The sequence below is a fragment of the Rhopalosiphum padi genome, chromosome 3 (assembly GCF_020882245.1).
Source record: "Rhopalosiphum padi isolate XX-2018 chromosome 3, ASM2088224v1, whole genome shotgun sequence".
Taxonomy (NCBI): Eukaryota; Metazoa; Arthropoda; class Insecta; order Hemiptera; family Aphididae; genus Rhopalosiphum; species Rhopalosiphum padi.
The window spans coordinates 72715859-72736951 of record NC_083599.1 but is presented as its reverse complement, the minus strand read 5'-3'; the positions used below and the strand labels follow the sequence as shown (position 1 = coordinate 72736951).

At 27.0% G+C, this 21093-nt stretch overlaps 3 protein-coding genes and 1 long non-coding RNA gene across 4 annotated transcripts; 3 read left to right on the top strand and 1 right to left on the bottom strand.

Moving 5' to 3' along the window:
* Positions 1-474: 474 nt before the first annotated feature.
* LOC132927139 (uncharacterized) lies at positions 475-1768 on the top strand. The gene is made up of 3 exons (XR_009661663.1): positions 475-1248; positions 1324-1385; positions 1459-1768. It is a non-coding gene; the product is annotated as an uncharacterized LOC132927139 (long non-coding RNA).
* A 1608-nt stretch (positions 1769-3376) lies between these two features.
* LOC132925618 (myocyte-specific enhancer factor 2A homolog) lies at positions 3377-5494 on the top strand. Its single transcript, XM_060989997.1, has 5 exons — positions 3377-3712; positions 3771-3974; positions 4043-4228; positions 5153-5243; positions 5310-5494. The coding sequence occupies exons 1-5, from the start codon at positions 3659-3661 to the stop codon at positions 5492-5494; spliced, it is 720 nt and encodes a 239-aa protein (XP_060845980.1). The 5' UTR covers positions 3377-3658.
* A 343-nt stretch (positions 5495-5837) lies between these two features.
* Positions 5838-6462, top strand: LOC132927038 (uncharacterized). Its single transcript, XM_060991492.1, has 2 exons — positions 5838-6073; positions 6132-6462. Exons 1-2 carry the CDS (start codon positions 5911-5913, stop codon positions 6437-6439), a joined length of 471 nt encoding a protein of 156 aa, XP_060847475.1. The 5' UTR covers positions 5838-5910; the 3' UTR covers positions 6440-6462.
* Positions 6463-15480: 9018 nt separating this feature from the next.
* Positions 15481-16734, bottom strand: LOC132925617 (zinc finger MYM-type protein 1-like). The gene is made up of 2 exons (XM_060989996.1): positions 15753-16734; positions 15481-15629 (listed from the first exon to the last, which is right to left on the bottom strand). Exons 1-2 carry the CDS (start codon positions 16732-16734, stop codon positions 15481-15483), a joined length of 1131 nt encoding a protein of 376 aa, XP_060845979.1.
* Between the last annotated feature and the right edge of the window lie 4359 nt (positions 16735-21093).

The window sequence follows — 21093 nt, the reverse complement described above, 5'->3', positions numbered from 1 at the left end:
ATATTTTCCCATGCATTGAATTAACATATTAATTCAAGAACAATGAAACCTGTCTTAACGGACAAAATAATAAGGTTTCAAAAATAGAGTTTAAATACAGTGAAACCTATCTGTATCATTGTATTTAAATATGGTGCCTAAAAACAATTTGAATGCAATTAGCATTTTACATACCTGTATTTTCTATAATGCTCTAATAAACTGTTTCTTATACCTTTTATTAATATTTCTATTTATTTTCATTACTTACCACATTCGACTATTCAATGTGTGTAATAGATTTTAATACATAAATATTAAATTATTAAAATAGTACATTATTTTAAAGAATTATTCTTGGTTTCCTACTACGCTATAACGATAACGATTTGAATTAACGAATGATTATCACCCATCCAAATACAAAATTGATAACAATAATTGACTCTATCAGTTTTTTAAAAAACACGGGTCGCATATACACAAAAGCATATTTTTTGCGCGTCTCACGGCACGAGCATGTGAGAATGCGCGAGCGTTCGAATAGATCTCGTTCGTTCATGCCATGAGTTTTTACAATCGTCCGCAACTACCCAAAATCAAAATGGCCGTCCTCCACACGGCGGCTCGAATGCGGCGCACGGTGTTCTTCTGAACAACTAACAAGTACCGGTTCGCCGTGCCACCTATTCGGCGATCGCAGACGAAAGGATCCGAATGCTCGCGTACTCACGTCTACACACAACGTAGTTAGTTTTTTTTAATTGTGTTTACTATAACCAGAGCGCTCTTGCCGTCATCCGCGTGGTACCGAAAACTGAAAAAAAGTTTCACTGCGGTATCTTTAATTTTTGGCGCTTCGGGCTCGACGTTATCACGCGACCGCTTATCAAAACAATATTATTATTATAATCGTGATTTTTCAATAATTTTCGACTTTTCACACGATTTTAAAAGTTTTCCCACATTTTTTGACACCGTTTTGTTCGTATTCATGTAAAGCGTGTCTTTTAAAAGCCGTATGTATACGGTTTGTACGCCGATCACGTACGTTACGGTCACAATCGTGGTAACGAATACGGCCAATGATCGACGGTTCTTCGGACGTTTTTCTCCTTTTTTTTTCTTTTCACAGTTCCATTTCGTGTTTTTCACGTCCGATCTGTCAATATTCGCGTAATATGTGTCGTTTATAAGCCGCACGTGTGCCGTTTGTACACAAATTCGATTCGGAGCGTTTAAAATCACGATCACCGACCTATGTACAAGGTATGTATTCTATAGTTTTTGCTTAAATCCCGCTGTTTGACGTATATATTATATCAATTTATTTACGTGTTGTAGACCTATTCGTGTTGAACAAAAGTCGTGCATGCTGTCGCATCGTCTTATGACCTATTATTATAGTAAGTATTTCGTATTTCGTATTTCATTTGTATGATTGTTTATTCTTTAATTTAATATACGAACGTGTTGCAGGTCTCCGTGGAGTGGTGATGTTTGTTTCTAAGCCCAGTATTTATTTATTTATGTACACTACTGTTTTGGATTCAATAAATTGCATTATATTGTTTTGTTCTCGGTAGCTTAACCTTTACATATATCTTCAACCATGGGTTGCACTGTATAGCATAAAAGTGTTTCTCGACAATGTTTGTATCACACAGTACTGTATACATGTACTTGAGTGTATATTATAATAAATAATAACATATATGTGAATATGATAGGTTAATTTATTTAGGTGGATTGTTGAGTTAATAACAAATAATTTACATTTAATATTTATTACCGGCGTTTAAGTGTACATGAGAAATGTATACAGTGTATTTTATATCATTTATTATATAAATCATAAAAAAATTACCTTTACTTATTTAATGATGAATTAAATATTTAAAAATTGTACTTCTAATTCTATTTATATTTATATGTATGTATAGCAATAATATTCTATATTTTTGCATACCAAATAATATAAAATAGATTTTGCTATCAACGTTAGGATATTTTTCTTTGTATATTATGCAACATTTTACTTTGTGTAAGGAGATACATTTAGAATTAATTTGATAAATTCAAGTACTGTTTATTTCAATATACATAATTATTGCAGACAAACACATTAAATAATAATTTTTGTGGTAAGATTTATCTTATATTAATCAATTATGCTTCTATTATGTAATAGTTACCCGTTACTCAACTAATAAAAAACATTTTATACAGTTATTTACTACAATATTTCAATATTTATGTGTTGATTTTCTTTTTTGAATCAAATACATGTTGCATATTGCAAATGTCAAATAAAAATTTTGCTATCAGTGTTGTTAAAATTTTTTTGTTTATAATATAGAATATTAAGCACCATGTTAAATCGATAATACTCATTAGCTGTCACGAGTATGTTAAATTTGACCAAGAGTAAATAAATTATTTAATAATAATAATAATCAATAATTGTGGACAATTGTGATTTACATCAATCAGAAAGAAAAATAAATAGATACTATTTAGAGTTCATACCCGCATGAGATTTGTTCAAACGTTCTTCGAGGAGAAATGGTTCGAGTATAATTTATGGTCTCAATTGTTTACATGTTATATTATATATTTGAGTCTACAAGTTTTAAATTATTGAAAATATTTAATATATATTTCATATATATAGTAATATTTTAAGAGACTGTACTATAATGTATTTTGTTTATAATATGAAATTACATGGATCAAGTAAATTATTACATAATTCTTTAAATTAATTTAGTGCATTCTATAGTATTAGTCATATTCTGATAAATGTATGGTACGCAAGCCTTGAATAACTTAGTGCTCAAATTATAACTATCAGAAGAATTTTATTAAATAAAAAATAATTTTTCATGAGCCAGCTTTCTATTAACACCGAATAATGAATGATAGCTAGACATCATTATCAATATGTATTTATTTTTTTACATAAAAAAGCACCGGAAAAAGGTATTACACCGGATGTAAACTGACTGTTATAGTGACTATCAGAAACTTTTCCACCTTCAAAATAATACTGCCAAACTGTCGATACTTCAAATCAGTGGTACCAATGCCACGGACGTATTATTACCTCTCGACAACATCCGCCACATCATGGTTCTAGAAAACTTGCAACTTACGAGCTTATACCCATCGAAAAATCTCTCGCAGACGCAATCGGTCTCCGACCTAGGATATTCACTCAAAGCGAGTTACACCAGCTCCTAGTCTTATAATATAATCGCTAAGAAATTTACCCGTTGCCCGCCTGCAGCGCTGGGTATATCGTAAGACCGCCCAATCGAAATATTCCACTCTGTTTACGCTTTGTTGCAACCGGTTATCAACACGTTATTGTTGTTAATGTAGTGAATACGTGAATTTTTAAAAAATTTTCTATTTTTGATTGAATTTTAATTGTGTTCCGGGCTTTTTCATTTCCGTTCTATTCATGTCGTTCAAGAGCCGTGCGTGAGCCTGTTTGTATACAAAATTCGTTTACGAAAATATACCTACTTACCGTGTATGTATTCTATACATTTTGCATAAAAGAATCACGCACTTTGTCCCTTAACGAGTGTTTTAAGCCTATTGCCTAGTCGCTTCATTGTGCGTATCCTGAAGTCAAATTAAAATAATCAATTGTCATTAGTAATCGTGCATCATGGGACGCAAGAAAATTAGTATATCCAAAATCACAAACGACCAAAACCGCGATGTATGTAGTATTATTATTATAATTTATTCAATTTCTTAATGTATTCAACTTTTTTTAGGTTACATTTAAAAAACGCAAATTTGGTCTCTTGAAAAAAGCTTATGAGTTAAGTGTATTATGTGATTGTGAAATAGCGATCATTATTTTCAATAAGTCCAATAAGTTGTACCAGTACGGTAGTACAGACATTGATCAAATATTACTTAAATATACTGATTATACTGAACCATACGAATCATTGACAAACACCAATATTATTGCTGTAAAATCAAAAATATTTTAATTTTTAAAGTATAATTTATTTGTATTGATTACATTTTATAATTTTAGCAACTAGATGACAGAGACGGTTATAAAAGTTCAAAATGTGTTAATTCGTATGTTAATGATGAGCCTAATACTATAGCTCAAACCAACAATTTTAAAGTAATGTGCACTCCTAGAATTAAATTTAAACACAATGATAATATTTCTGATCTCAAATTTTTTGTGGGAAATGTGAAGAAAATAATAAATGTAAGCATTCATAATTAATTGTAATATCTACATATATAATAATATATTATTATTAGGGAACGGATTTTATTGTAAATACATATTTTTATTGAAATGAGATATTTTAAATCTGATAAAAAATGTGTACAATTTAGATTATTCAAATTAAAATAAACCCAAATGTATTTTACATATTTAGGTATAATAACATATTATTACATATTTGGTAAATAAGTATACATTTTGTACATATTTTAGTGATTTTTGATTTTTTCATTGATTTTTGACGACATTTAACACCATTCACTTCATCTACACAATTTTCTAACAACAAGATAAGTAATTTTTGACAACCAACAAATGTATATTCTATGTTATCTAAATGACATTTACATACTTATTTCCGGCATACCACTATATGATTAGTTAAATTATCATTTATCACACTAGTATGTAGGTACTGCATACACTATTGTCGATATTGGTATTGCTGGACGATAAAAATATAAAATAAGAAAATGGTACTCAACAATCGTTTTTTGGTAATATTCGTAGTCATATGTACATCTAATTTCTAATTTTTTAAACGCCCAAAGTTGTGAAAACAAAATTGAAAATGAATTATTAATTAAGAGTTTCCTACATCATTTGTATTATTTTTATTTAATATTTAAGTTTAGAAAATATTTTTTTTTTGGAATTTTTATTCCATATTTTAAGAAAAATTGCTTTATATATATGTTCATACATTGAATTTTTTATTATAATAAAATCCGTTCCCTAATTATTATTTACATACTTTCAACTATTTTTATTTTTAAAGATAAAATTAATTAGTTATAACTATTGCATTTGTATAAAGATTTATATAGTAAATATTAAATTTAACTTCTCTAAAATTGTTATGAACATTTTATTATATCTAAATGTTATTTCATTTACTAGGAAAAGCATAACAAAAATGACAATAATGATGAAGACAGTAATAATACTGAATATGAATTTATTCCTGAAAACAAACTTCCAGAAGATATGAGTATGAATCTTAATATCTATATTAAGTTCAAATTAATCAACATGAGTATTGATAATTCATTTTTAGGTGATAACGAGTTAATAATTGACAGTGATGCTGAAAATAATTTTGAAGATATAGATGACAGTTTACACACTAACATAGAAAGTTATACTCCAACCACTTCGCAGCAACAAACTTCGAAAAATAACCCAATAAGTATTATTGAAAATTTAATGTTCCATAAAATAATTATAAAAACTAAGTATTGAGCATAACTATAATTTTTGAATAAATGTTATCAATAAAAATAAAAAGAGATAGTAATATTAGGTTCTTAATAAGTTGTTATTACTAGATTTAAAAAATAAAGTCGTAAGAAATTCTACAAATATTTTTGATGAGCATCATTTCATTCAAAAATGGAAACTCATTAAATTCAAAAAAAAAAAAAACAATATTATTTTAAAACTGATATTTCTTGCTGTATTTAAATGTGAATTAATTGGGCCTTATACAATAACTTACCTATCTTAAAATTATATTTTGTATTTTTGTGCTGAAGATGACTTGTATAAAATATATACAATTTGTATGTTTCACACAAAATTCCAATTATGTTTAATTATTGTGTGCTTTAAAATACTAAAACAACTATTTTCGTGTTTTGTGCACTTTTAACTTTTGAATGATTAAAATTTTAGCTGACGATGAAATCAAAATTGAAATAACTGATGATGACATTAAAGTTGAAGATGACAACAATCTACCTGGAGAAATGAAAAACTATTCAAATCCACAGTTAATGTTAAATGTAGCAAAACCACCATTAAAACCCTATATTCACTCAAGTATTGTATAATAAATACATTTTATTAAAAATTAAAATTAATTTAATTTATTAATTAGGTTTGGACGTTATTCAAAATAAATTTCTTAAAATTCAACCAGGAAATAATGTGAGATACCGTCCTTATAATATTTTACGGACCTCTAAGAAAAGTCCTGTAGGTCTACCAAAAGAAATGGTAAAAATATTACCAAAACCAAGTTGGAAAATTCACAGTTTCATATCGCCAAAGAAAGAATCTCCAAAACAGAAACAAAAAGCTTATGAAAGATTTAATCAACAATTGCAGGACAACAATGATGTGTTAATGACTGCTGATAATAAAATAAATGATGCACAAAGTAGTTCTACAAATGACTTCTTATAATTACATGTAAATTTTAAATTTAAGTATTCCAAATAATATTTCTTTTATTTCATACATTTTTTTAAAGACTTTGTTAACAATGTTTGGTATTTATTTATATTTAATTATATATACCTAATAATATAATACAATTTAAAAATGTAGTCGTTTAAATTCTTAACTCAAGTTTCCCACTTAAACAAATGTAATTATTTTAATACTTTCATATAGCTGAACATAAAAAATGTTTTGGTTAATTATTATTATGCTAAATGTTTGTTAGGTCTAATTATTATTCTATTGAATTTGAATAGTTTTAAGAACATATTATTTGTATCACTTTTGAGAAAAACAATTGATTAGTTGTATGTATTAATATACTTAGAACTGTTTTTTTAGCTATAATTCCATAATTTTTACTGTTATATGTATGTTAAGTTTTAGTTTTATTAATTATTATTATTCAAAAATATTTTTACATTAGACAACATTATTTAGATCTTTAATTTAATAAATGTTACAATACATGTTTATTTCTTTTACCTTAAATTATATTAAGTTCTATATCATGATATTATTATATTAATTTACAGCAAATTTACTGTACAATTAAAATTAAAAAGTATTTAGAAGAAGAAAAAATTAGTTTATTCAAATACGCAATCAAATTATCAAAGAACTAGTGAGATAATAGTGTTTCCGTTCCAACATATCATTTAGTGAATTTAAACGAAATAATATGATACATAGGGCCGAATACATGTCCTATAGTCATAATATGATAAGAATCACAGTTATCATCAGCCGATATTAAACTGATAAAGTTATAGAACCAACACAGAATATTCTGTGGAACCAAGGAAGAAATATTATTGATATATAAAAATATATTTTGTTTAAATGTATTTTTATATTATTGTGAGATGTATTCACCTAGCATAAAACCTTTTTAAACGATTCTACAATCTATCGAATCTATAACAATATTTGGATCGATAAAAGATAAAGATACCTTTTTGCAAACAACAAAGATCTTAGTTTGTGGTTTGAGTTAGTAGTTTATAAAGTTTTTGCATTATTTCAAATAGGTATGAATATACGATTACCACATAAGTACCCGTGGATTTAAAAACATTTTAATATTATAAATAATATAGTATAGATCTCATAATGTGTGTGTTGTGCTGTTTTGTATTTACATTTAGGTACTTGGTGGGTATGATTACTATGATAGGAACATTGATTTGGATAACTGTATTCCATTAACATGAAAACTAATATCGAGCAATGGACGCGAGCTTATGAGTAGAAACAAAGTTATTCTGATTGAATAAACACAGTTGTTTGACAACGCAATCAATATAATTCATTTAAAACTATTACTGTTGTAAGTAGTTTCATTGTCATCCTGGCATTTAATGCCTTTATAGATAACTTACGTGTATTCAATTGTTTATTCATAAAGTTTGCCATTATTTCACATACAGGGCTCATAATTATTTAAATTCTACCGCTCGACAAGTTAAGTTATTGTTGTTTAAGTTAAGTCATGTATTGTTTACCAATCATTTTTTGTTAGGTTTTTTCATAAGTTGCCTAATATTGATACGTAATATTTCATATTTAAATTAAAAATGCAAAAAATTAACCATATTTTATATAATATATTTAAACAAAAATAATGTAAAAGGCTAAATTCCACATTAAATTATAATCTAAATTTCAATTTAATAAGATTAGTGAATTTCTTTGATGAAAACAATTTGAAAATATATTGAAAATGTTATAGATTTATTTAAAAGTAAGAGCAACAAAAATGATTAATTTTGCATAATATTATAAAGTTACTTTATTAAATTAATTTTATAATTATAAGATGCTTCTCTTTCACTTAATGATAGTTGAAGGAATTATTGATTAATTGATTGTATACAAATTCTAATCCTACTGATGAAGTATGATAAAAAAATAAGCAATTTTGCATCAACTCTTTTTTTTTGTATTTTTACAATTGTATTGTCAAGCTTATAAATCTTAGTTTGCGTTTAAACTTTTGAAGAAATGTAAGACGCTGAAGTACCAACCACTGTATGCGGTTAAAAAAAACTTTATCAACTGTCAATTACCATTAACAGGCTATTGCAACGGTTGTATTCCTTGATACTTATGTTATTATTGGTTGTTGGGAATTGTGTTTCTTATTATGCTGATATTAAGAGGGGGGGACGAAATGGAAATTTTACTGACATTTAAAAAATAGTGCCTTGGTACAATGTGTAAATATTTAATTTATTTAATTCTAGTAAATATGACTGAAACTTAAATAATGCTGCGACCTGTAGATGAATATATCCAGCCATACAACACAAAATGCCATCAATAGATGAATTCTATACTTACACTATTCATATCATCACACCTACCTATAATTCATCATTTTTGCTAATTGTAACAATTAAATTGCAGATTATAAAAAGTATTTTTAAAATAAATAAAAAAATGTATAGTGTAGTTTATGATCATGAAAATGATACTAAGGTAGTAAGGAGGTTAGTAATAAACTAGCACATTGGAAATATATTATATATATATAATTATGTATACTATATCATATTATATTGTCAAATATTAATTTAATTTATTTTATTTAAAGTTTTGAACTCAGTCAATCACTTTTTTATAAGTTGCTAGTCACTTTCGGTCGTTTTATATTACGTTTTAGTGTGGTTAATGGTTATTTAGTTTAATTAAGTACATTTAATAGCATTTTTCTATTAGAAGACTGCATAAACATCACTGTTGTTGTCAAGACTAATTTCATGAATACACTTTATATTATAATAAGCTTATATGTATAATATTATATCTATACACTATAGCAACATTAAACATAAATAATTATCACAATTTTCTAATGTGTACCATTCAATTTTAAATGTCTAGTTTTTATAGAAGCACTCAAAGTCAACATTCAAATGTTTGCAATTATAGATGTCCATCTTACCTAATGAAGGTCTCACCACCTCAAATGTGCTCAAACTTCAATCCAAATACTATGTTATTATTGCCCAAAATATGTAACAAGTATAGTGTGAGAAGAAGAAACAGCAACTCTGTTACAAACATCATCAATTATGATGATGTTTTGTCTGTGAAATCCACAATGGAACTCAACAATACTACCAAAATAAAACCAACTAGTAACAAAATCAAAATTACAAACAAAGTCACTAATGATTATACTAGCTTTGCTAGTAGTAGTCGCGAAAGCTTTGGAAGTTTTCAACAATCAACCTATCGTAATTTCAGATACCCATCTTACCTGATGAAGGTATCCCCGCCTCAAATGTGCTCGAACTTTGACTCAAACAACATGTTATTATTGCCGAAAATATGCAATAAGTATTATGTGAGAAGAAACAGTAATTCTGTTACAAACATCATCAATTGTAATGATTTTTTGTCTGTAACATCTACAGGGGAACTAAACAACACTAACTCAATGAAACCAACAGAAAACAAAATCAAAATAACAAACAAAGCTACCACTGATGATACTAGCTTTGACAGTGAGAGTCGCAATGGATTTGTAAGTTTTCAACAATCAACAGCTTATAATTTTAGATATCAATCTTCTTTGGTGAAGGTCTCACTGCCTCAAGTGTGCTCGAATATTGAAAATATGTTAAAACAACAAAATAACAAAATGCATGATGTAAAAATAAGCAGCTCTATTATGATAGATAATAATAAGCCTTGTCTTGATGAGGTGTGTATAAAATCGTCTTTAGAGGATATAAAATCGACAAATCTAAATGATAATACAATTAAAACAAATAAACTTATTGGTGTCAATCAGGATAACAATTGTTTGACTTTAAATACCAGTGATTTAAAAATAGAAGGTGTCATGAAAACAAAAAATGGGTTAAATTGTATTTTTAATGATTGTGATGAACAAGAAGAATTTTCTAAAGAAGAAGATGTTAATGAGGTTAAATTGATTAAAATATGTAAAAAATGTCATAAGGGCTGGAATGTTGACAATTTTGATTGGAATAAAGTTTCAAAAATTAATAAGATTAAGTTGTTAGAAATAATCAAACAAAATTCAAAAACTGAAAAGCCTATTCCATCTTTAGAAAATTATACAATTATTAATAACTCAAATCAAAATTTATCTATCAATAAAACAAAGTGTATAGACAAGACAAAAAACAATATCTCAATTTAAATATTATGAAAGTTCTCTAACATTTTGATTCAACAAACTTCAAAATATTTATGTTTACATGCCATGTTGTATTGCTATTATTAAATATAAATTTCAATATGATAACAAATAATATAATTTATAATGTTTAATCAATGTTAATATAATGAGTATAAATAGTATAATGTAAACATATCAATAGGTAGGTAGATATTATAAATTATTTTTAATGCATTAGTGATGGTATTAAAGAATTATTTATACGGGGAAATTAATGTAGGAAGACTATTTATTCTTATAATATACTTAAATAATTTAATTTATCTAATTGTTTTGAATAAATTTCATTTTACAATAATGAAGCATTAATTAGACAATGAAACTAGAAATTTTTTTTAAATTCTGCATTGTGAAGTAAAATAATATATTAATTTAAAAATATTTTGTACATTTTTTTAAAATCTAAATTATACTTTTTGTGTGTAAAAAAACCTAGGCATTGTTAACTATAAATTATTGTAATAGATATTGTTCAAAATGTATTTTTTGTTCATAATTATGATACCAGTATAATTTAATTTTTATTTATTTATTTAATAATATTAACATGCATTAACAAAATTTACAATAAATTAATAACAATGATAAGGTATAAAATACAGCATAAATAATAAAATATAGTTATAGTTATTCTTTTATATAGGTAATAATTTTAAAAAAAGTGATGTCATTAAATAAAATGATGTTATTTGGAGTTGGTAGAGACAATTCTATTAAATAATATAAGTATGTATTAATGAATTAACCTTCTTACTAACTCTTTTTTATTAAAAAATAATTGATTTTAATATACCTCTATAAATTTACATAAATATTCTAATCTAATACTCTATTATTATTTATAGGTGTTGCACTATTATAACCTTTAAAAACTGTATTTTAGAATTATATTGAATTTGTATTCACATTTTGTTTAAAACAAAATATTATGTAACTGCTGTGATGGTTTGAGTTATAAATTCTTCAGATCTATGTACCTATATATAATTCATTTTAGTAATAATACAAATAATAAGATGTCACAGTACTTACGTAAATACATAAAAAAAAAATAATAGTCATTGTATTAATTGTAGATATTTTGTATTAGGTATTGTATTAATGCAAAACTAGGTGATGCGTAATGTACTAATGTATATGTATTTATTCTTTTTAATCATTTATGATTTATCATTTGTGCATATAATTTATTGTCTATATATACTATATATATATACCATGCACACACTCTAGTTTACTACCTTCTTATGTATATATGATGATTTAGTTATATGATAAATTTACTTATAAGTAAGATAATCTTACTTATATAACACACTTAAAAGAATATTTTTATTGTTAGAAGTATAACATATTATAATGAACTTATATTAAACCACTCGTTACACATAAATACATGACCATCGCCAAAGACATAATATGTTGGAAGAGTGCCGTAGTAGGGATCCAACAGATGGTCAATAGGTAAAGTTCACTTACATCATCTTTGTCAAATGTTTGGATTACTTTAAAAAATGTATCAAAATGGTCACAATAATATGCCGCTGCGTCCAACCATGTACCCCAACGATGAACGAGTAATAATTGGTTGAGGCAGTAAAGAAATTTCAGGAGCAATAGTTTGAAAAGCATTTATTCTTAATGGAGACTTTAAAGATACTATTTTACCAATAGAAATTAAATTATTGACTTTTGAAAAATGTTTACGCACTTCCTCTGAAATACGACGCAACCCGTGTGCAATGCAGCTGATATGAATCATTTTAGTAAATAACAATTGTAAAACTTTTGCTGCCTTCATCATATAGTATATACGGTGCAACATCCGTGACAAATAATTTAACTTTTTCCCGGTAGGTATATTTTATCAGGCCAAAGAAGTAAAAGAGAATCTTCAAACAACTTACATATGTTTTGATGATTGGTTTTTTCCAAAATGTCGGATGTAAGAAGAAATATTTGTCCTGGTTCATTTATTTCTGATGTCCCGATAATGACATTGGCAATATATCGACCCTCCACGTCAGTCGTTTCATCAATGTTTATCCAAATTCTATTATTATTTATACAGACATACAGTCACGGATTTTCTGAATTGTTTTACTATAAATTTCAGGAACGTAATTTTTTTTAATGTGAATTCATCTGGAATATCATGTTTTAGGTATTTGCTTAAAAATTCACTAAATGCTAATTATTTTTAATGAAGTTAGTGTTATGCATAAAAATGCATAACACATATCCTCATGAAAAGGTATTTTTTTTTGTAATATTTGAAACAAATTGTTGTTTGTTAATTGTTGATAACGATTCATCTTTGGAATTTTTGATATGTTTGAAGCAATAAAAAACGTCGATCACCGTTTACCGAAATAGTACACAATGTGCAGTATAAAACAATTCCATCTGTAGTAAAAAATTTAAATTCGGAAACAAAATTATGTAGTTGCGACGATTTAGAATTTTTCGGCATTTTGAAATAAACAAGTATATTACGTTAACTCACTCTGGCCGAAAACGATACTAACGAAACGTGGAACACTACTGAAATTAGTGAAATTGTTCGGTACCGACTCCGCCGGCAACGGTGTTTTATATATATTTTTGTCGCGGGACAGTGCCGATAAGGCGAATAAGGCACAGTAATCGAAATGTCTAAAATCTAAACATATCCCACACTTCCGCAGTCCCGCAGATACAAGTGAAAACCGGCTATTCCCGTTTGACGCGAATATTACATAGGCCTACGTCGTGGGACATTTTGATCTATTTATATCAATCGTGCCGAGCCATTTAATATAATATGATAAACCTCAAATATACACTAAAAGCATGATGAATATAGAAATATGACCAAACAAGTAAAAATCGAACAAATATGCAAAAATATGCAAAATTAAATTGATAAATTTGAATTCTTTGAGCGATGAAACAAATGTCTATCTCACTCCGCATTAATTTGGATGTAATTAAAAAATATGATAAATTCATAAACATCCGCTCCCTAGTTATCATCAAACTTTTAGTAAAAAGATTTGTCTTGTTAAATTTAAACTTTCAAATAAATTGAGTGATTTATTATATCTACCAACTTTAGTATATGTAGCTAACAAAAGTCAAAATTATACACATGAAAATATAACATAACGTATACATATATATTTTTTTGCCATAGTATATCTTCTATTCAGAGAGTCTAGAAATAATGGTAATAAAATCATTTCTTTTAAAAACTTTTGTAACTATCCAACTTATTATTTTTTTAATTTATATTATTTATAATATAATTTAAAATGTATCTAACATATTAAACGTCTAAATATATCTCGGGTTACCATACATAGGTCTTCCATACAATCGAGTATCGATTATGCAAAGGGCGTAACACGTTTCCACCTAGTGTACATTTTTATTTGCTGTCCTACTCCTTTTCACGAAAATAATTTCTATACCATTAAAAGCTGTAATACCGAAAGCCTATTTAAAAAACCGAGTAGCTTTTGAAAAACAATATATTAGGTACAAATGTTAATGAAATAATTTTTACAGCACTAATAATATAACCCTGTACCAGTAAAAATATCGTTAGTTTGTCGGATACGTATTATATCAATGTATTTATTTTTTATAAATAAAATAACTCAATAATCACGATAAACGGACGTCATAAACGTACTGGTGTTATTAGGTTCTAATCGTATTTGTCCAATAAAATAAATAACAATATATTATAGTCATATGCCGATAATAAGACCTTCAATTACTATATTGGATAAAGATAATTGTAAAATTTTACATCAATAATATAAACTATTTTAGAAAAAATTTTTGAATGTTATACAAACATAATATATTAACCAGCAAAATTATAATCCTATAAAGTTTAAAAAAAAAAATGTTAAAAATGCATTAGTATGTTAAAAAATGTTCAGATTTACTCTTTCTTTAAAATATGACGATATTATATGCAAAACTATGCAAATTTAATTTTGTATTTAAATTATTCACTTCATAAGAATAATTTACATCTTACCTAGAGCATTCTACGAGCATTATAAAAAAAAAAAACATATGTAAATGTAAGAAGTCCCGAACGGCCGAACCAGCCGAACCCTCACGGCTACACAGTACACATAATCAGTGGCGTAGCCAGGAATTACCTGAGGGGGGGGGGGGTTTAATGACTTTTTTTTTGCTCACCTCTAAAATATATTGTTCAGGAGTGGTAAAACTAAATACGCTAAAATGTACCGAGTTATACGCTTATTTATTAATACATTTATTTTTGATTAACTGAAGCTGAATAATTATATTTATTTATGTTAATATTAAACACGCAGTACACACTTATTGACTTATTAATATAAACAAGTAAAAATATAAAATAAAAAAAACTTTAAATTTTAATATTAATGTTTATATATTTTTTCACATTATAAATTACAAACTATAGCAATCTTATTTTCCTAGAGTCTTTGGAAAAGTCATTAAGAACTTCATCTGTTGTTAAAATAATTTCACGATGAATATTTAGTAGTGCTAAACTATTTAATCTGTTTTCTCCAATAGTATTTCTAAGGTATGTCTTAAGTCTTTTTAACGTAGAAAATGACCTTTCACTGCTTGCTGTAGTTACGGGAAGTGTAGCTATTATTTGGAGAAGTTTATAAGTAGATGGAAAAATGAGTGGGTTACATGCTATAAGAGCTTCTATTTCATTTTTCGGTTTTTCTGCTCCAACAAATTTTTGTGTCCATATCAATACTTCTCCAATTACTGAATTTGAACTTCATTGAAGATCTTCATTATACTTTTCTGTCAAACTTTTTATGTTTTCTTCTCTATTTGGCAAATTATTGTTTGGTAAGAGACAGCAAAAATTGGTAATTAGAGATTTATGTGCAATGAACCTATCATGAAGTTGACTAATAAAATTATCTAAAAATGGAATAAACAATGATATTTTATAGTATTTGTTTGGACAAGTAATTTTTACATTAAACCGATTTTTTTGTATGTTTGTTAAACGAGGTAAAGTTATTTCAATATCAAGTGACATACATTTTTCTTTCACTTTCAAAAATAGTTTCTTAAAATCCTCATCTGCATTATTTTTGATATTTTTTAACACATCAGATACATTATCTGCCAGAGACATGGCTTCAATTAAATCTATATTTTTAATTTGAAGAAGTTTACTAAGAAGTAAACTTATGCTAAATACTTTTGCTAGCAGATGTGTTGCCAAAATAAATTCAGGTTGCTTAATAGCACACAAAAGTTGATAAGCTCCTGATGACGATTCTCTGTCTGGCCATGTAGAAATAATCGGTAATCCATCAATAACTGCATCAAATAATTCCATAAAAGTAATTATGGAGTCATGCCGATCGACCCATCTTGTTGGAAAAAGTAATTTTAGTTTAGTAATCTGTGATTCAGGACATACACGTTTTATTGATTCTAACATTACATTTTGTCGTTTAGGGTATTTAAAAAACACACATACTTTTTGTATGGTACCAGTACAGTTTCGTATAGATTGAACGTTACATGTGTCGGATATTGCTAGATTTAAACAATGTGAGGTGCAATGAATGTAGTGAGCAAGTGGATATTTTTTGGTAACGTGGGATTGTACACCATTAAAGCATCCACTCATGGTAGCTGCACCATCAAAACCTTGGCCTCTTAAATATTTCAAATCAATACCAAGTTTATCAAGGGTATTTAAAAGTGTGTTTGCTAAACCCATACCTGTAACATCAGTAACAGGAACAAACGTTAAGAAATCTTCTCTCATTTGCATTGAAGAAAATTCAAAATAACGTACACACAGAGAAAATTGCTCAATTCCCGATATATCGGCAGTTTCATCTGCTAATACAGTGAAACATTTAGCAGCATTAACTTTTGAAATAATTTGTTTTAATATTAAATTTGAACAAGAAGTTAATATTTGGTTTTGGATATCAGCACTAATATAACTTGCATTTCCCTGAGCAGTTTTTAAATGTTCAGCTAGATTTATATCACCAGACATAACTTTAAATCGTAAGAGTGATCTAAAATTACCATAATTTTCAACAGGAGGATTGTCACAATTTATTGGACCTGAGTCTCGATGACCACGCAAACTGCAAAGGTAGACCTTGACGGCCACAAAACATAACAGTTTCAATAATTGGTTTTAATTTGGCGCGGTTTTGTTCTATCTCAGATTTCAATTTTTTATCCAGTTGTATTAAAATAGAATCAGTAGTTTTATTAGACACTGACATTAAAAAATCAAACTTTAATAATGTCATTTTATGGTATTTATTGTTATCGTGTTTATTAAATTCTTCTATTGCATGTTTCCAATTTGAAAACGGTGTTAAAACAAATTTACCCAATTTTTGACTACCCGAACCACCTCCATGTTCATTAAAAATTACACAATATTTACATAATGCGCCATCAAACATTTTTGAGTAAGCAATCCAAGTCCATTTGTAAAGCCAATGATGTTGGAATTTAAGATTTCTTTTATTGTTTGTTGGATATTTATAATTTTGTTCAGGAATCCACAATGATTGCAATTTGCAATATTTCAATTCGTCTAATAGATTCAATCTTAAATAATAAACAAACTTATTAATAATTAAATATTTCAAATTTATAAATATTAATCATTCTACATATTTTCTAAATGCAACTAATACCTAAAATAAACAAAACTAGGTATACCCTAATTTTGTATAATATTCAATATAGGTAGTATAGTACTAAAAAATATTAAAATTTTATTTTAATAAAGCTCATTTGTAAAAGCAGCATGCCATTATATAATTAGCCATTAGGTATTTACAAACTGAATTTAAATCAAGCTAAATAAAGCTGAAATTTATTTTAAAAAGTATATATACAGTGTACCTTACTGGAAACTAATATAAATCATAAATGTATGTCATTATATCAATTCCCTAATCATTTAACAGTGTACACACAATTAAATGAAAAATGCTTTACTTAAGTTATCAGAATTATGGATCACCAAAAATCTAAAATATAATTAAATGAGTTTTATCTAGTTCATTGTTATTACCTATTGTATTCAAAATTGCATATTAATTTAAGTAAATCAAATAATATTGTGTAAGGATTTAATATTTAACTATTTAATACTTACCCTTTCAGAAAAATTAACAAATAAACCAATATCATTTGTTGACTTTGCTGTTTTATATTCATCCATATTTACTATTGATACTGGTGTGGACTAAAAATATAAAAGTAATTTAATATTTTAAACTATGACAGAACATTATGTTTTAATATAATATAATATTTATAAACATCTTACAATTGAACAATCTGCATTTGTATTCAAATTAATATTCAATTCTGATGAATTTTTGTTAATCACTGTAGCATTTGTATTGTCAGAAATAGCGACTAAATGAGCATCCTAGATTATAATTATTAATTAGTTACAAAAAAAAAAAATAATTATAGATATTTGAAATTTAAACTCATGTATTAGGTAATATATATATTTAAAAAAAATGATTTTACGGGGTGCCACCACTGGGTGACCTCCCCTCCCGACAATCAAATCTCATCCAATTTACTTATTATATAACATGTACACTGTACAGATTGTAAATATATTAAATTTTGTTTCAATAAGAAAAAAAAAATGATAAAATACTTACATCTAATGATTCAGGAATTTTTTTTTTAAAAAACTGTAAAATAGTTTTTGATTGTCCTTGTTCTTGCTTGAGTGCTTTTCTCTTCAGATTATTCATAGTGATTATTTTGTTCATATTATTACAACGACACTGTTTCACTCATGACAAAATAAATCTATTTTTTCATGGTTTCACTTTCGCAGTGAGACGGACACTATCGTATATGGTATAAAAGAACAACTGATAAAAGTATAAATAGAACAATATTACCCGTCACCGTCGTTGGGTCGCCTCATACATACACGCCATAGACATAAACATATTATGTTTATATTATATAATTCAGAGTAGATGTGGGATCGCTCGGTCGTCGGTGCGATAAACACGAGACGATCACCGAATAGCGTCCCAAAGCCGTACATAGAAAATACTAAAATAATATTAATAAAAATAAAAATAAAAGTATTAAAATCATACAATAATAACATTTTTTTTTAAGGCCAAGGGGGGGGGTTGAACCCCTAACCCCCCCTGGCTACGCCACTGCACATAATATTCTAAGTTCGAATTTATTAGAATTTCTAACATATTTTAAATTATCTAAAAATATCTATCTAGGTACTAGGTATCTTTAACACTTATGAATTATGATATAAAATAGGTAGTACTTATGGAAAATTAATTTTGTTCAATTCGTCAAATTTGCAGATTGTTAAAAAGTGGAGCAATTAAAGTCATTTTATTCAATACAAAAATAAACAAATTTTAACCTCGCCTCTTATAATAGCTTTATTAAACTGCCTGTCCTAAGTCTTAAGTGAATAAAGTGGAAAGGAAATTTGTTTTAATATTGATATTTTGTCATTTTCAAATGGACAGTGCATACATATTTTTAGACGTAATTGTTAACCAGATTTAGATTTTTATTACATTTGTCCAACATATTACATATAATAATTATTATGATACCTATAGGTTACTCATACTACCACTACTATCTATATAATTAAATATTTGTATACGTGGTGTAACCGGTTGGTATTGTTATAGTGACATAGTAGGTAGGTATATAGTGTTGTAGCCTTGTAGGCTTGTAAATATGAATAATGAATGTAAATTTAATTTCTATAAACTTATTAAATAGGTAAATATTCGCTTCAAACAAAATATTTTATTAATCATTATTATTTTTATTTACGCGTACCTATACAAAGTTTTAAAAATTTATTTAAATATTTATGGTACTTATGTTTATAAATGAAACCAGACCAAACTATATACATAAATAGGACTAAATGTTTAATGTATAGGTGTAACAACGGTCATTTTAAAAAACGAGCCAAACACAAACTAAGTACACTCTGTAGGACTCGGGACCTCGGGTATTTTAATAGTTTAATGTATTGTTACATACCTCTCTATGAATCATTTATATAATATATAACACATTTTATACAATTAATGAGGCAATTAACATCACAAGCATACTGATGTCAGAATGAAAAGTGTAGTGGACATACTATGTATTTTTATTTTTAATTAAATTATTTAAGTATTTTCACACGTCTCTTCTTGGAAAAGTCGAAACTCTATGACCACGGATAGGGATACGAATCGACAAGAATACTAAATTATACAACGGACCCCAAAATCCGCCTTGTAAAGTCAAGTCTGAAGTCGCCATCATCACGACAAACACTCTTAATAGTTAATGTCGTTAATGATGAGATTATATAAAAGAGAGACAAGAGCAAGACTTCGACCGACAGCGGTATTTGAGACATTCAAAAGCATCTCGAAACACTACTAAAGTACTAACGGTCTTAAATATCAGTACTCAAAGTCAGGTCATAACACCACTCACCACCTAATAGCTTTCTATTGTATTTTATAAATGAATGTTAAATAAATATAATATTATACTTAATACATCACGTTTTAATTCCTGCGTCGATGCATGAATCAATGAGTCGGGACGTATGGAGGTAGGTAGGTACCTAACAGTATTTACAACGAGTCAACAAAGACTATGAGTCTATGGCCTCAATTCATTGTATTGGCTAGTCACTAACATTATAATATAATATATATAGATATATAAATTACAAACCCCAAATAAAAATCTGAAAAACACAAATTGGATTTGAAAATAAAATAATGTGGTTAGTAGGTAAAGTACCTACAATACTGCTCTTTCCCTAAAACCATGATGCTATTTAACAGATAACAGTGAATGGTATTTTTGTGTTTTACTTTGAATGTTATAAAATGGTAGGTATTAAGGCATTTTGGTTCACTAATATATTATAGGTATCTAGCTATAATGATTATGATTATTTGTCCGATGTCCGATCGTAGTAAAGTAGTACAACTAGTACGACACAATTGACATTATTTATGACCGAACTTATAAAATGCTATTGAAAAAAAAAAATCCTGCATAGACCACACACATGCATAAAAAACTTGTATTCGGCAGTTTCCAATATAAATCGTTCGATCTTGAAACCAGTTTTAAAAAGTAACTGTATTTGATTTAAATAAATAAAATATATTGTCTGGCGAGAGTATTTGTCCAAAATTAGAAATAACAGATATTCATTAATTTACAGCTTCTATATTATTATAATAGTAGCTGATAGATATGTGTAGCCGTGTAGGTATTAAATAAGAACGTAAAATAATGAAATAGTAATAAGAAATCTAATTATAACAGGTAATAAGTA